Here is a 14,942-nt window from a genome sequence, read left to right as displayed (position 1 = left end):
TGTATCCCTCTCCTCCCCTCAGCTCCAGACCATGCCTGTCCATACCTGGAAACAAAATGACTCCTGCCATCCTTTTGTACAAATTCCTGGGGAGCTACTACAGATCAGTAAGCCAGATGAGGGACAGAAGCACAGATGTGCCCCATCGTGGGTATCCTGGGCCCACATCTGATGATTCAGGATTGTGATGGCAGTGAGAGCTTTGTGGTCATGTGTTTGTTGCTATGTGGCACACAACTTGAGGGGTTTAAAAGGCTCCTGGAACCATTTCTGGATCTGGAGAGTGACTCCTCCATTAGCTGATGAGAGAGAGACAACCTTGAGCCAAGCTCTGGCCCTTTTTCCACAGGAGCTGTGTATCTGCAGTCTCGTGGTTGCTCTTCTCTCCTGAGAGCAGCAGTGGAGCTCTCTGTAACAACATGACATTGCACTTCTTTCATCAGAACACTCTCTTTGTTTTCATATACGTCTCACGTTATTCCTTACTATAGTTGCACCTCACCTACCCTGGGGCTGAGGGAACTGGAGTTCTCTATTACTTTGGTGATAATTTTTATGACTCTATTTCAATAGCATTTTTAGTTCAGACATGCCCAGCGCACAGGGAGCGGAACTCGTTTTGAAAGGTTAGGGATACGACAGATGGGACTGTGGCTCCAATGTGCAATGAGAAGCCCTGTTCGGACACAGACAACATGTTTGCGTGTGCTTCACATTTGTTAAGCTCCTTTTAATATCAATAGGGAAAGTGAGCCCAGCTGGCAGCTTCGGCTGATGGTTGTTGGGCCAAACTGAAGGCAATCTTCAGAGTCAGCCTGCTTTGTCTGAAGACAAGCTCTGTGTCCCGAAGCAGCTCAGGCAGCTCGGAACGATCACCCTGGTGCATGGGTGACTCCTGGCTGGGTTGCTGCAGTCAAGGGCAGGTGTGAGCTCCTCTTGCTGTAGGCACCACACTGCAGGTTTCAGCGCTGTATCACATTCTGCATCAGCAACTCACGCAGTTTTGCACCTTTTGTGCCCTAAGCAAGGCTAATCCTAAGGGTCCCACACCCTAAGGGTCCCACACCCCTTGTACTGCAGTAGGAGCTACTGCAGCCTACTGGCACACCAATATGCTCCCTCCTTCCCCCTGAAAGGAGCAGCTCCTTCCTGGATGCTTTGCTCTTGTTCACCTCTGCTGACCTCAGGATTTCCTCCATCATGGGAGCTGGAGACAAGAGCTCACTGCTGATTTCCATTAACGTGCTCTGTTGTTGCCTCACTTTTATCTCCTCCCAAAGAAAGACACTGGCTGGAACCAAGTCTATGTCAAAGGAGCAGTTAGGAGCCGACTTGCTTTCCTCCTTTACATTCCTGAGGGTACAGGAGATCAATGATCACATCCACACACACACATCCTCTTCTCCTTTGCTGTCTTCCAGGCCCTGCTTCAAGGACCTGTCCTGGCTACCAATGAGGTGTGCTCATACCAGTGGGTTAACATCATGTATCTGACTGGGTTTGGTGTGCTTCTGGTTTCCTTTGCTCCTGGGCTTCAACACTGGTCCTGTTTTCACTGCACGTCGAGAGGTGAGAGAGGGGCAAACACATCACATCGAACTCTGACTTGCTCCTGGTTGCTTTATCTCTCTCATTCTTCATTATCTGTACTTTTTTGAAAGCCTAGCCCAAGTTTTTATTTTCTGGCAGCTGGCAAGGCAGATTAGGCTTCATAGGAGCACCCTTGAGCAAATTCTTATCACAGGTCAGCATCATGCAAACTACATAAAGGAGCATCGAAGTGGTACCAAACTTCATACCAGTGTAATATCCTAATGGGATCCATGAGGCTGCAGCAGTTCATAGCAATGGAGAACCTGCCCCACAGAATAAAGCAGCTCTTTACTAGCTGGCACTATGCCTGCCACTTATATCCAGTTCCCATTGCTTAAACCCTCAGGAGAGAAGCCAGCGGAGACCAGGAGATTTCTGTCCCTCAGGGGATGCTCCTACATTTGGTTATGAGCACAAGCTGGGAAGGATATGAAATGAAAACAGGTTTGAATAGGTTATCAGTGATGAGCTGGTCTGCTAACACAGCCAGTACACTGGCTTAACCACCAGAAAGTTTTCCTGCCTGAGCTGACCACAGTTAACAGGCTGTGAGATTCCCTGCTTTGAGGAGCTGCTTCAAGCCCTAACGCTCCTTGAAGCTTACCCATTTTATTGTAATTCCCAAAGAGCTACCTCTGCACTGCAACACAGAATGAAGAGGACGGAAGCCTCATGCTACCTGTATTTTTATTTTGCAGCTAGACCGGGCATTGCTCGCTACATGGCTTATCTAATTCTATTCTTAAAACTAGTAACTAGGATAATCAGCTAACTGAGCATTATTTTTAACGAATGCAATTCTGCATAAAGCACATTCCAGCAGCAACAAACGCACACCTGCACTTCCCCTTGCTCTGGTTGGAAACGGGTTTCTGACAAACTTCTCACCAATGCTGTCAGCATTTCAGTGGCTGAAATTCTTCACGATCACAAGCTGATTGTGCACCTCAGACCCACCAGCCCTACAGGAACATCTTGGGTGACACAGGTGGACACAGCTTGGGAGAGCCAAGGGATGAGCGCTTCTCCCCCTGGTCCCACTGAGCATTGTCTGGCACAATAATAAAGCCTCAGACTTGATTTTACCACTCCTGGAAGGAGCTGGTAACAGCTGCATGTCCTACACATCCCGTTTTCTTCACAGACCTCTTCTCTGGCTGTGCAGAGGTATCTCCCCTCTTTCAGCAGCTCCCTGGACAGCCCCCAGTTCTGGAAGCCAGCAGAGCCGATGAGCTATTTCCTGAAGTGGAAGCCCAGCCGCAGCTTTGGCGGTACAAATGTTGGGCACAGGTTAATTCCTGTGTCATATTTACTGGAAAAACACCAACCCCTTGGGCTTGCACGTACAGGCCAAACGCTGCACTGCTCTCCTGCACCACTGCACTGCAAGTAAAACATGGGAGCTTGTGCTTAATTCCTGGTGATTTTGAATCATGCTGATGTGCAAGTTTTGGGTCTCATCTATTTCAATGGGGAGCTCTGAGACAGTGTGTGTGCGTGCGTAGCACAGCTGGCACCACTGAGCTCTGAGCTTTTGGGGCCTCTATGTATTACTGTGATCTCCGGAAAACGACAGCATGGATTCTTGGTAGCAAAATTCTGAATACAGCCCATCTTCTTTCCCCTATCATAATAATATACCTGTGCATAATGTAATATATATGTTAAAGAGCGAGTAGCTAAGTACATAACAGAATTTAAGAAACAGGTATCGCTATAGATCAAGGTGACATACATACCTATTTTAGCATGTTTTCTTGGTACAAATTATGACAGAAATACAGTAAGTCAGTAATTTCAGATTCCTTTGCATAGACATTGTCACTGTAATTTTGCCAGGAGGGAGATAATAAATCATACTTTTCCATCTGACTGATGTTCTGTTTCTCCTGTCTGATTTCAATGACTGTGCGCTATCTTCAGAGCTGGCATTGTTCATGGCTTCTTTTATTAAAGCACAGGCACATTATTGAAATTTCTTTTGTATTATGATTTTCTAGCCGTACGTGAAATTGCAGCACACACAAGGAGAAGAAGAGAGAAAGAAGCCCCATTAGTTTGAGTCATAGTAGGAAAAAAAATCTGCTGCACACATCTTGGAGAGAAAAATACCCATATTAAAATCCCCATGCTGGCTTGGGACAGTAATCAGTTGCTTGGAATTCATCAGTGAAGCTCTGTCTAAAAACTACTGGTAATATGGAAGACAGGTTTAGTGTACTACCAAAAGGTTTTAATAGTGCTAGTTTTTGCAATGATGAGCTCTGCCACGATTTGAGCACTTTCTAAGATTCAGGAAAGTCAACGCTCCTGTAATAGAGGAGAAAACCCAGTGAAGAACCTTCCATTTCCCCCTACTTTGTTTTTCTAGTGGCCTAGTGAAGCTCCTCAGATTTAAGGTGCCATATCTCTGTCCTCTCATGCTGATGCAAACCACAGTATCCACAGTCCAAACCTGCAGCTGGACAGTTGGACAGGGCTGAAAGGCTCTCAGAGCAGCCTCTGCACCACACCAGCCAAATGACGGTTGCACACTTCTCCCCATCACCTTCCTTTTCAACCTAGGGCTGCAATAAACTCTTGTTTTCCCCCTAACAGCATCATCCCATCAGCAATGTTTTGGGAATGTCCCAAGTGTTTCATTCATATTTGATAAGGCTGCACTCCAAAGCTGGGTAACTAGTGGTCAGAGCCAGGCTGTAGTCTGCACCACTTAATTTCTATTTCTGGCATGGTTCTGGGGGTGGAGAATCACTTTTTGATTTCATTGCCTCCTTTTCTCCAGTGGCAGAATGGACACACTGCATTTCAGGGACTGGGAGACGCTGAGACAGCAGCTGAATACACTCCTCCATGCACTAATGCCTTTTGATGAGAGGTCTTCCTTTGTTAAGTTATATTGAGATAATTGCATTAATAAAACATTTTTAAAGAGCATTAACAAAGGAGAAGGAGGTGCCACTGTTCTGAAGTAACAGCTTCCATAATGAGCTGAGAATTAGTATATGATAATGCTATGCTTATATAGTCCCTCATTTATTTTGGTTTCTGATTATACCCCAAGATCCCTGCTAGAGCTGTGATCCCTACTGTGCAAAGTGCTGCTCAAGAAGACATAAAGTCTGCTAGATACAGAAGCCCTATCTGAAGGATTACAGATGATTTGTGGACAAAACAAAGCAATGAACTTAAGATATACTGGCAGGAAACATAGGGAAGAAAAATAAAGTAGAGCTCCAGCAGTGAAATCCTGGCTCTTTTCTAGTCAGCGGAGATTTTGCCCTAGAATGAAGCTAAAATTCATAGAATTCCTTTTTCTCTGTTTTGTTTGGGTTTGTTTTTCACAGAGCAGAGGCCTACCCTGGACAAAGATTTGTTCTCCCATTTTGCACACTTCTACTTTATGCAAGGGACAAACGTTAGGGCACCATCTAGGCATTTTTTGAGTGCGGATGCATTTGGGAGCAGTGAAGGTGGGAGGGGAGAGGAAGAATAGGTGCAGAAGTCATTGGGAAGGGCAGACAGATGAAAGGCAGCAGCAGAGGTTAAGCACTGGCAGAGCCAATGGCTGGAAGAAACTGCAGCTCTGTGCTTGGCAGAAAGCAGAGTGGCCACTGAAGAGCACCCAAAAAATGTCCTTGATGTTCAGAGCTGTTTCCAAGCTCAAGTTCAGGTTGAGGCAGATCTTCTCTCCTGAATACTACCAGGAAGGCCAAGTTGTGATGCCAAAGCCTCTTGTGTAACCACCCAAAGGATAACACATCCAATGTCCTGCCTGGCACAGGGAAGTATTTTAATGCCTAGAAAATTTCTGCCATTGACTTTGAGAAGGATGGCACCACGCTACCAAACCCCACGTCACCGGGTCTTGCTCTCCTGAAGGAAAAAAGAGCAGTTCCTGTCTGTAGGGTCTCCAATGAAGAGAATGTTTCAAGATGTTAGCTTGAAAAGCTCTTGTGAACTCATCGTTCATTTCTCAGTGAGGGTATTTTGCTACAAATTCACATAGGTCCACAGAAGATTATTCTGGATATGCCTATATTGGGTGGTGAGAGATCTGGGAAATTTGGAAGTGATTATGGACTTTTTCAACTGACAGCCTAATCACAGAATCATAGAATAGTTAGGGTTGGAAAGGACCTTAAGATCATCCAGTTCCAATGGCAGGGTGCTGCCATGGGCAGGGACACCTCACACTAGGCCATGTCATCCAAGACTCCTCTTCAAATGGCTTCTAACTGTGGCTACAAATACTTTTTAACCACACTGTAAGCTGCATTTCTCTAATGTGGGTAGGTGTGTGCTTTTCTGTCAGCAAGTTATGCAGGAGAGTGAAAACTAATCAGCACTTCGGAAAAATGGTGTCTCACTGACATTTGCACTTCTCCTCCATAAGCTGCCAATGAACATCCATCACGCTGGTGGTACGCTGTCTCCTTAAGTTTACATAAGCTGCTGCCTGGGAACATTCATTTAAAACACAACCATGTGGACTCACAATACCTGAGGCTGCTCTTTGAGTTGGTATTTGCTTGTCTTCTCTCTCTGGGAAGAAAGGGGAGGGTTAACAACCTCCTTGAAAGATCTCTGCTAGTACAGGCGAGTGCAGAGCATGTGGGACTCAGACCTTAACTGCCATGACTGAAATCAAAACACGGCTGATGTGTGGGAGAAAAAGCAAGCTGCTAAGTGACCCTGAGAACCCCTGCCAGATCTCTCTGGAGAGAACAGAGAGACTGCCTGAGACTTGCAGCATCCTCCACACCTTCCCTGCAGCCACCACAGCCAAGCATCACCCTGTGTTTGCCTCTGAGAGGGACCAGAGGAGATGCAAGAGACCAGACCTGAGGTCGACAAGGAGAGAAGTGGAAAATGAGACAGGAAAGACATAGATGGATGCCAGTGAAAGTCACCAGACCTCTCCTTTCTCCTGCATACTGGTCCACAGGAATCAAAACCCTGAAAACTGTTCTATATATTAGACATACTTGAATCAGATCTTGATTCACATTAGAGACTGTGCTGACACCTTTTCTGCAGGGGTTTCTATGTGGAACCACAGCCTCAGCCGAAGTTGGGGTTAAATCCCAGTCAAACCAAGGGGATAAGGCACTCTCTGTATGGGCACCTGAGGCCCGAAACCCACAAAGATTTCCCAGGACACATAGCAGAGCTATGAAGGTGCTACATGGGCTTACTAAACCATCGGTAAGGAACACAAGATTTTACAGAAGGAAACAAGAAAAACTACTAATGGGTTTAGATTTACAAGTGAACTTCATTTCAGCATTTCATTTGTACCGGATAAGGATTTAGGGGCACAAGCAAAAACATGAGGACAGCTGTCTAAACTAGATGGCTTGTTGCTATGTTTGTATTTTGCGCTTATGATTGTTATGAGTCAAAACAAATCCAAGGTACAAGATCAGTTCGTTAGAAGAAAGCTAAATATTCAAGAAATGGACCTTTATAACCACTACTGTAACCTGAGATCCTCACAGTTACTGCCAATGTTAAGGAAAAAACACCACATTACATCGCATTTGGATTTCTCACTGCAAACCTAAGCAGAAATCTAGAAACCAGACATGAAAATTCTCCTAAATGTAAACCTCTCCCAGATTTTTATACCCTAGATAAAAATTTCCTAGTGAAAAAGAAAAAAAAAAAAAATCCTACTTTGTGAAAGATCAGGCAGTTGAAATTTCTACAGGATGAGTCAGTCACAGAATCCCAGACTGGTTTGGGTTGGAAGGGACCTTAAAGCTCATCCAGCTCCAACCCCTGCCACGGGCAGGGACACCTTCCACTGGAGCAGCTTGCTCCAAGCCCCTGTGTCTAACCTGGCCTTGAGCACTGCCAGGGATGGGGCAGCCACAGCTTCTCTGGGCACCCTGTGCCAGCGCCTCAGCACCCTCACAGGGAAGAGCTTCTGCCTAAGAGCTCATCTCAGTCTCCCCTGTTCTGGCAGGTTAAAGCCATTCCCCTTGGCCTCTCCCTACAGGGCCTTGTTCAAAGCCCCTCTCCAGGTTTCTGTAGCACTGTGAGCTGCTCTGAGGTCTCCCTAGAGCCTTCTTTTCTCCAGGCTGAACAAGTCCTGGCACATACACAGGTTCACACTTGCAAAAGGTTTTTAAATGGAGGCTCATTTCAGCTGTTACTAAGCAGTGACAAGCACTTCTGTGGATGATGGTTTGGAACCTACATATTAGAAAAAGTAAATCAAGTGGGTGAAAGCGTTACAAGCCCACATAAAACAGTGCCTCCCTTCTAACTGAATACAGTCTGGGTTTGAGTTAGAATCACTGGAGCAAGCCCCTCTTCAACTTCAGTGTGTGTGGAAGGGACTTGAGAAAGTTTGCAGACCTGATAAATTCAACAGGATGAGGGAAGAGCAGAGCTTGGAGCCTGTAAAACCCATGAACTGCTCAGAATGTCATCTGTGGAGACAGCAGGTGAAAATCTTTGTTCTGTGAAGTAAACAGTCAAATGCTTGGATGCTTCAATGAAGTAAAGATTTCACCTTCATAGCAGCAGTTTCTTGAATCTAGAAGTTCTATCTTTCCCATAGGATTTATAAAGTCATAGTTCAGAGGTGCCCCTTTTATCCCCCTCAGACACTCCTGAAAGTGCACAGTAATCCTCCACTGCCTGGATCTCTCCCTCTCCTTAGAAGCAAAAAAGAATTTCACTATTTATTCTATGTAAAAACATAGATTAAAAACAAAAAACCAACCCAAACCATTTCTGCCCTACTCCACAGGGCATTGAGCTCTCAGCAAAATAGAGTTCCAGGTCAAAAGCTTGACAGTCAACTGAACTAAGTCTGAAGGATCTCACAGCCTGGACTGAAGGCTATCGTGTGTGTGAGTGGCGAGTGTGTGAGCGGTGTGCCACCATCTACTCTGTGTTTCTCAGAGGATACTGGAATTTCACTTTTCAACTCACAGGTTTTGAACACAGCAAACCATGAACCAGATTGCTCTAACTCTCCCTAACAGCCTTGCTCTCCTAAAATCTGTTTCTCTACCCTTCAATCCGTTATCAGAGTGCAATTATTTCTTTCTGGAAAAGTGATCGGTACTTTTGTACTTCGTTCACATGCAAAAGATACTTTAATGAGAAGATCCATCTCACTATTTTCCCTCTGGAATCTCTCTGGAAAGGGTCCTTATACATTTCTCCTTTCTAAAATCTCTCCAAAAAAAGTCCTCATAACTCTCATTTAAGAACCTGATCATATATCAGAATTGCACCTAGGTGGGATACTTTACCACCTGACAACTCAGCACTCAAAATGGGATCACTGAAGCATGATCGTGGGATGAAGCTGGGATAGACCCCCCTAGGGCAAGAAGAAACTGTTATTTAAGCACTTCAAAAGATCAACATCTTCACATTCCTCAGCAAAGCAGAGAACAGGGTGATCAGGATGGCCTTCAAGGAGATGTTCCTCATATATTTGTTTTGGCTTGTGTCTATGACACTGAACTGTCTTGCCCATACTGAGAAACTGCAGTTACAGATGGACAGAAAAAGATGAACATAATCCATACATGACAAAAGGGGAAGGAACTAAATACTACCTTCACTGAAAATTACAGTATCTGGGAAAAAGGAAATTGAGATCTATGTCACCAAGAGCTTTTGAAATACACAGCCCTCTGTGGAAGTACTTCCATTGTCAGAAAAGAGAATAAATTGGCAAGTGTATAATGAGATCAGGCATACAGCCATGAAAAGTTACAGGCTGTTGTTAACTATGGAGGCACAAATCTTAAAAGCCACGTGACCTGGGAGAACAAACTCGTGTATACCTATTGCCTTTAAAGACCCCGTTCTTCATTGTGAAATGCTATTTTCCTTAGGAGAATTGAAAACATGCAATCAAACCCATTAGAATGAGAGATGCAGGTTGTGTAAAGGGTAATGGGTTTCTGAAATCTGGTCTTATTTTGAAGATATATTCCAGAAGGATTTCCTAACAACTTTCCTAATGGGAACTGAACCATTACAATTAAACCCCATACTTCTCATTACTTGATATGGTCATCTGCCTAGGAATTCATCTCTGCCATTCTAGACAGCCTTATCACAGTTGAACTGAAAATACTAAGTATAGCTTGAGATCTACTTACTTGCATCCTCATGCAGTTACGAGTAACAACTCTCAGTACCATGCCATCAGATTTTGCTATCCAAACTGGAAAAGGGTTCTTAAAAAGCACTCAATACTGGTTTACCACCTCTTTTATCGACCTCATTGGTAGTCCAACTTGATTCATACTATGAGCAAAGAAGAAGGTTGTCCAGAATAGCAGCTTCAGAGGGCTGGCATTTCACATGGGGGCTTCTGAAAGATCATTAGCCCTCAGTGAGTGAACATAAGGGGGGAGGTGGCAGCTTTTACATCAGCCAGACCCGCATCACAGCTAAAAAGGACTTCAGCTTTAGCATTAATTAATAGCTGTAAGCAAACAGAGTGCCTTTGAGAGTCCCCAGCAGAAATAAATACAATTCCTAGAGCAAACTAACAGTAAATACTGAAGAAAGGGTTTCATACCTTAAATTCCTCCAAGATTTTGTAATTTTTCCCATGATATTCACAAAAGTTTTTCACTTCTTTGCATTCTGGACAGCATCCGTTGTGTTCCACTTTTGTACACTTTGGGTGGATTTTAGGGCATTCTGGTTGATCACAAACAGGTCCATCCTCAGTACAGACACAGGGACAGTTGGAATGCCCCGGGAAAAAACGTTCTCCCAGTTTGTACACAAAGCCACTGTCATCCACACAGCCCTTCCCTCGGTAGTCATCAAATATCAGATTGTCATTGCTGGAGGTCTGGTCCCCTTCATCAGCAGGGTAGTCTTCATGACTGATGGCAGCCGGGGTGACCAAAGCAGGGATTACAAAAAGAAGCATCCAGGCATCATGGATACGAAGAGCCATCCCCCTCCTCAGCTGCTCCATGGGATCTCAATGCCAGATGGAAACAGCTGCTTCCATAGGGAGACCAGTGTTGTGGTCTGAAAACAAATATTTTTAAGTGAGAAACCCCTCAAAATTCGAATGAATGATGACTTATAAAGGCTATAGTTTCAACCAGCATCCAAGAACACATCAGCGCTTTCAAACTACACAGGTAACCGCCACTGTTTCATTCGAATTAAGCCTCTTCTCAGTTGTTGTTAAAGAGAATAAAGCATATGGAATACATAGACACATGCCTTTAAGCATATGCACACAAAATATCTTCATAGAAATGGTGGCTCACAGAATCACCTCATTTTTACTGTTCAGTTCAATTTTCTGAGGCATCAGAAACTAAACTAGCTGCTTGAAATTCTAGGGGGATAGGCAGCTCTGATTTCAACCCAAGTTTAAGCATGTTGTGGCTACTGCTCCTCTGAGCTATGTATGGTGCACTGCCCACTTCATTAAACTGAGGTGGGAAACCTGAGTTGAAAATGAGGTAAGCATAATCTTTAGGTAGATCTGCCCTCGATATGAAAGACAGTGCTGGGTTATACTTGGTCGATGAGCAGTAGAACAGCATGGAATTTTATATACAGCATTTCTGAAGAGGAAAAGGGACTACCTGGGCTACCAACACAGCCCAGCCTCCAGCAGGTACATATAATCCCAACAGAAGCAAAGATGTAATTCACCTTCTCCATTATTCAGCATGTCATTCCCAGAGAGAAACGCAGTGAGCAAGATGTTAAGTGCAACGCATGGAGCCGCTGAAATGTGTTTGCCTGATTAAGCCGGAGCCTTGTTAAAACTTTGGGAGCAATGCTGCATGGTCTGACCCTGGAGAGCTCTGCTGAAGCAGCCGAGCAAAGGACTGACCCAGAGTAGGAGAGGAGCTTTGCACTGTCCCCGAGGGAGAGTCATCTCCAGGCAATGGCTCAGCACGTGTGCCGTGTGTGCACTGATGGCTGCCCATGGTGCCACCTCACTGCCACCAACACACTGTCCTGCCTGCACACCCAACAGCCAGGGATGCCCCAGCAGCAAAATGGTTTCTGATCTCTCCTAAGAGAGCTGGGCAAGGTATTACGGGAAACCTTTACATGAGATGAAATACTAGCACTACATGGATTAAGGAACACCGGAGGTAGCTCCTGGCACAGACCAAAACTGGACTGGTTGGAAGGGTGGCATTCCTTCTGTTGCTCCATTCCCATAGCGTGCACACACAGTATACACAAACATGCATTAAACTATACACACGCAGGCAAACACATACTCCCCCTCCATCCTTCTGGGAGAGTGTTTTATGTTTTGGGATTTTTTTGGTGGACTGCAGATGTTCAGCAATTAATTCTCCCTTAATTGAAGCAAAAAAGCAGCAGCAGGAGGAGGAAGGTTTAATCCCAAAGAAGCAGCTAAGGGATCCTGTTGACAAAGCAGTTTTTCCAAAGCCACAACAGAGGGAGACACCGGATATTACACAAGCTTTATCAAATCCAAAAGATATCTTCTTAATTGAAGTACTAGCTATGTTTCCATCACCAGGATTATGCACCGTTACTACTATCAGCAATATCTATTGTAACATGTTTGGGAATCAAGTGTTTCATGCAGATGTGGCTGCTTTATGTATCATCTCCAGAGCTGAGAATCTCACCCACCTAAATGCTACAGGTAGGCTGCAACACTGCAGACTGGGGGGCATTCAGAAGGGAGAAAAAAAAAAGCAGAAGCAAATGAAGTAATTCATGTCTGGGGAAATGTGAAACAATTGAGAGAACCTGTTGAAGTTTTGATGAGGAAGCTCTGTGCATCATACATATACCGCATATATAAAAAAAGTTCTCCAGAGATCATAAATAAGACCACTGTATTTTGCTACGGCATCTGAGCTGTCCCACAGCAACTCACAAGGGCTCTGCTCAGCAGCGATCCTGGACGTCAGGCAGGCTGCAGACGTCTTGCACAGACAGATTTCAACAAGTAAACAAAGGCTGCTCATCTCGGAATGAGTTTACAGCTGAACTTTCTTATCATTTCTCATCATGAGAGAGGCCAGCATCGTAGGCAAGTCTCTGAGTGAAACATTTCCACCCGCCTTCCCTCACCCCAAGTGAATAATTTACACTTACCTAATCAGGCTCGATCTGAAAGCTGAAAGGGGTCACAGGCCAACATGGACTAAAAGGTTAGAAACAGATTAGTAAAAGCAGTTCCTCCTAATCACATTTTCAGTGTTGACTCACGGACAAGCCCTTTTCCTCCACCTCCCATCGCAAAACACGGGAAACCAGCAGCCCAGCAACCACAACATGAGAATTAAGCTTTAACCCAGCGTTCAAGATTCAAAGCGAGCAGCGGCGAGGCGGTCCAGAGGCTGGGATGCCGCGGAGAAACCCCGATGCCAGCAGCACAGTCATCGCGGCGAACTTGGGCTGGATTTCCTCAGGTCTTGGAGAGGGGGAAGGACCGGGGGGGTGGGGGAGAAGAGAAAAAAAACCCCATATACATCTATATATCCCCTCCCTATGCCCAGCGGATCTCTTGCGCTCCAAGATTTGCCACGGCGAGGCAGGGAGGGGGGGGAAAGGGGGCTGGTTATGCTGTGGGCAGGCGGCGGAGGGAGGGCTGAGGAGCCCCGGGGCCGGCGGGCGGGCAGCCCCCGCTCCCCTGCGGGGACTTCCCGGGCCGGGGGCCGGGCATGCCCGCTGCGGACCGCGCCGCTCCGCGCTCCCGCCTCTTATTATGGAAATGAATTATAATTGTGGTAGGAAAAGAAAGGGGGAAAAAACAGGGAAGGAGGGGGAGAAACATAAATAAATCCGTCTGCGGAGCGCTCAGGCCCGCGGGCGCGCCATGGCCGCTGTGCCCGCGGGCGGGCGGCGGTGTTTCCGCCGCTCCCCGCCGCCGCTCGCCCCAAGTCCTGCTCGCTGCTGCCGGCGTCCGGAGCTTGTGCTGCGGGGGGGAGCGCCGCACCCCCGCCCTGTCTGCATGATTAAAACTTCACATCTTCCCCGTGGCTGGCACCGCGGAAGGGGCGCCCGGCTCTGGTGTCGCGTGTGCTGCTACATTCAGCATCAATCTCCTTGCAGTTCGGCTGCTCTGTCATTAGGCGTCATTGTAAAGCTGTTTCTCCAGGAAGGACCAAGAGAGAGTCTTCATGTTCGGAAAAAAACAAGAGTGTCAACAGAAAGAGGGAGAAATTGGGGTTTTTATTTGGATAAAATACAGAATAATACTCCTTTCGGGCTGTTATTCCCACTGCACACATTAACTATGAAAACAATTTACTAAGCTCTCACTGCTCTCTTGTCAAACCGTTTTTTTTTTCCATGAGATTAAGGTTAGGTTCAGCATCGTGCTGGTCCTCATTTCCAGAGACAAACCTTACCGTCGGCACCCCCGGAGAGCAGCAGCTTTGCCCGGCGATGGAAGCCAACGCTGTGCACTTCGCCGCTGTGGCCCCGCAGGCTGGATTGCTGCCCAGATGCAACTTGCAGAACCTTAACGGATCCATCGCCGCTCGCCAGAGCCACGACCTGACCTGAAATTCAGGAGAAAGTTATCGAGGTTTGCAAAGGCAAAGCAAGACAGCGGCGCTGGGAGTTTTGAGATCGTCGTTTTAAAGATGTCCATGCACGCTCCTGTTGTCTGAGATAAATTATTGGAGAGTTGGACAGATCAATAATGATGAGATTGGATTTTGGAGTGATTAAGTGAATCTGGAAACTCCAGCAAGCTACTCATTAGGAGCACAGCTATTTTCCTTGTATTTGGATACAATTAATCAGGGCCAGATTCTGACACAGAGACTGAGCACAAGAGAAGTAGATGCTGTTCAGATACTTGGAGGTATCAGCATCAGACTGTGCTCTTAATACTGCTTTTCTTGTACAGGTCTGTAAGAAATGAAGATCATAGAATCACAGAATGGTTTGGGTTGGAAGGGACCTTCAAAGGTCATCTAGTTCAACCTCACTGCAATGAGCAGGGACATCTTTAACATGGGTTTTCAACCAGGTGTCAAGGATGTCAGGCATCTGGTTGGACTTGATGATCTGAAAGGTCTTTTCCAACCTAGTTGATTCTATGATTCCACGATTCAATCTACCTGAACTGAGTGCCTTGTTCCCTTACACCCTTAAGGAAAAATGATGCTAATAAAACTGTTAATATAGAATTTGGTCTAACAGTATAAAAAAAATTAAAGAAAACCTGAAAAAGGTTCTAAGGAGTGCCCACGTGTTTATTTATGAACCAAACAGACTCAGTTTTCATAGAATTATAGAATGGTTAGGGTTGGAAAGGACCTTAAGATCCTCTAGTTCCGACCCCCATCACTCAAGGAGGCAAAAGGAGCTTGTAAGTT

The 14,942-nt window shown here is 45.7% G+C and overlaps 2 protein-coding genes across 2 annotated transcripts in view; both read right to left on the bottom strand.

The window, feature by feature from the left end:
* The window catches only part of VWC2L (von Willebrand factor C domain containing 2 like), a gene marked incomplete at both ends in the record, with an annotated part of 48,866 nt that extends 38,299 nt beyond the window's left edge, over nucleotides 1-10,567 (bottom strand). The window contains one exon of the mRNA XM_080631992.1: nucleotides 10,157-10,567. Within this exon, the coding sequence (XP_080488118.1) occupies nucleotides 10,157-10,567 (411 nt within the window). The remainder of the gene's footprint in view (nucleotides 1-10,156) is intronic.
* Nucleotides 10,568-13,171: 2,604 nt separating this feature from the next.
* SPAG16 (sperm associated antigen 16) overlaps nucleotides 13,172-14,942 on the bottom strand; it is a gene marked incomplete at both ends in the record, with an annotated part of 443,494 nt that continues 441,723 nt past the window's right edge. The window contains 2 exons of the mRNA XM_080632060.1: nucleotides 13,172-13,528; nucleotides 13,960-14,117. Of these exons, the coding sequence (XP_080488186.1) occupies nucleotides 13,172-13,528; nucleotides 13,960-14,117 (515 nt within the window). The remainder of the gene's footprint in view (nucleotides 13,529-13,959; nucleotides 14,118-14,942) is intronic.

This window comes from Psittacula echo (assembly GCF_963264785.1).
Source record: "Psittacula echo genome assembly, chromosome: 20".
NCBI lineage: Eukaryota > Metazoa > Chordata > Aves > Psittaciformes > Psittacidae > Psittacula > Psittacula echo.
This window is presented reverse-complemented; position numbering and strand designations above follow the sequence as displayed.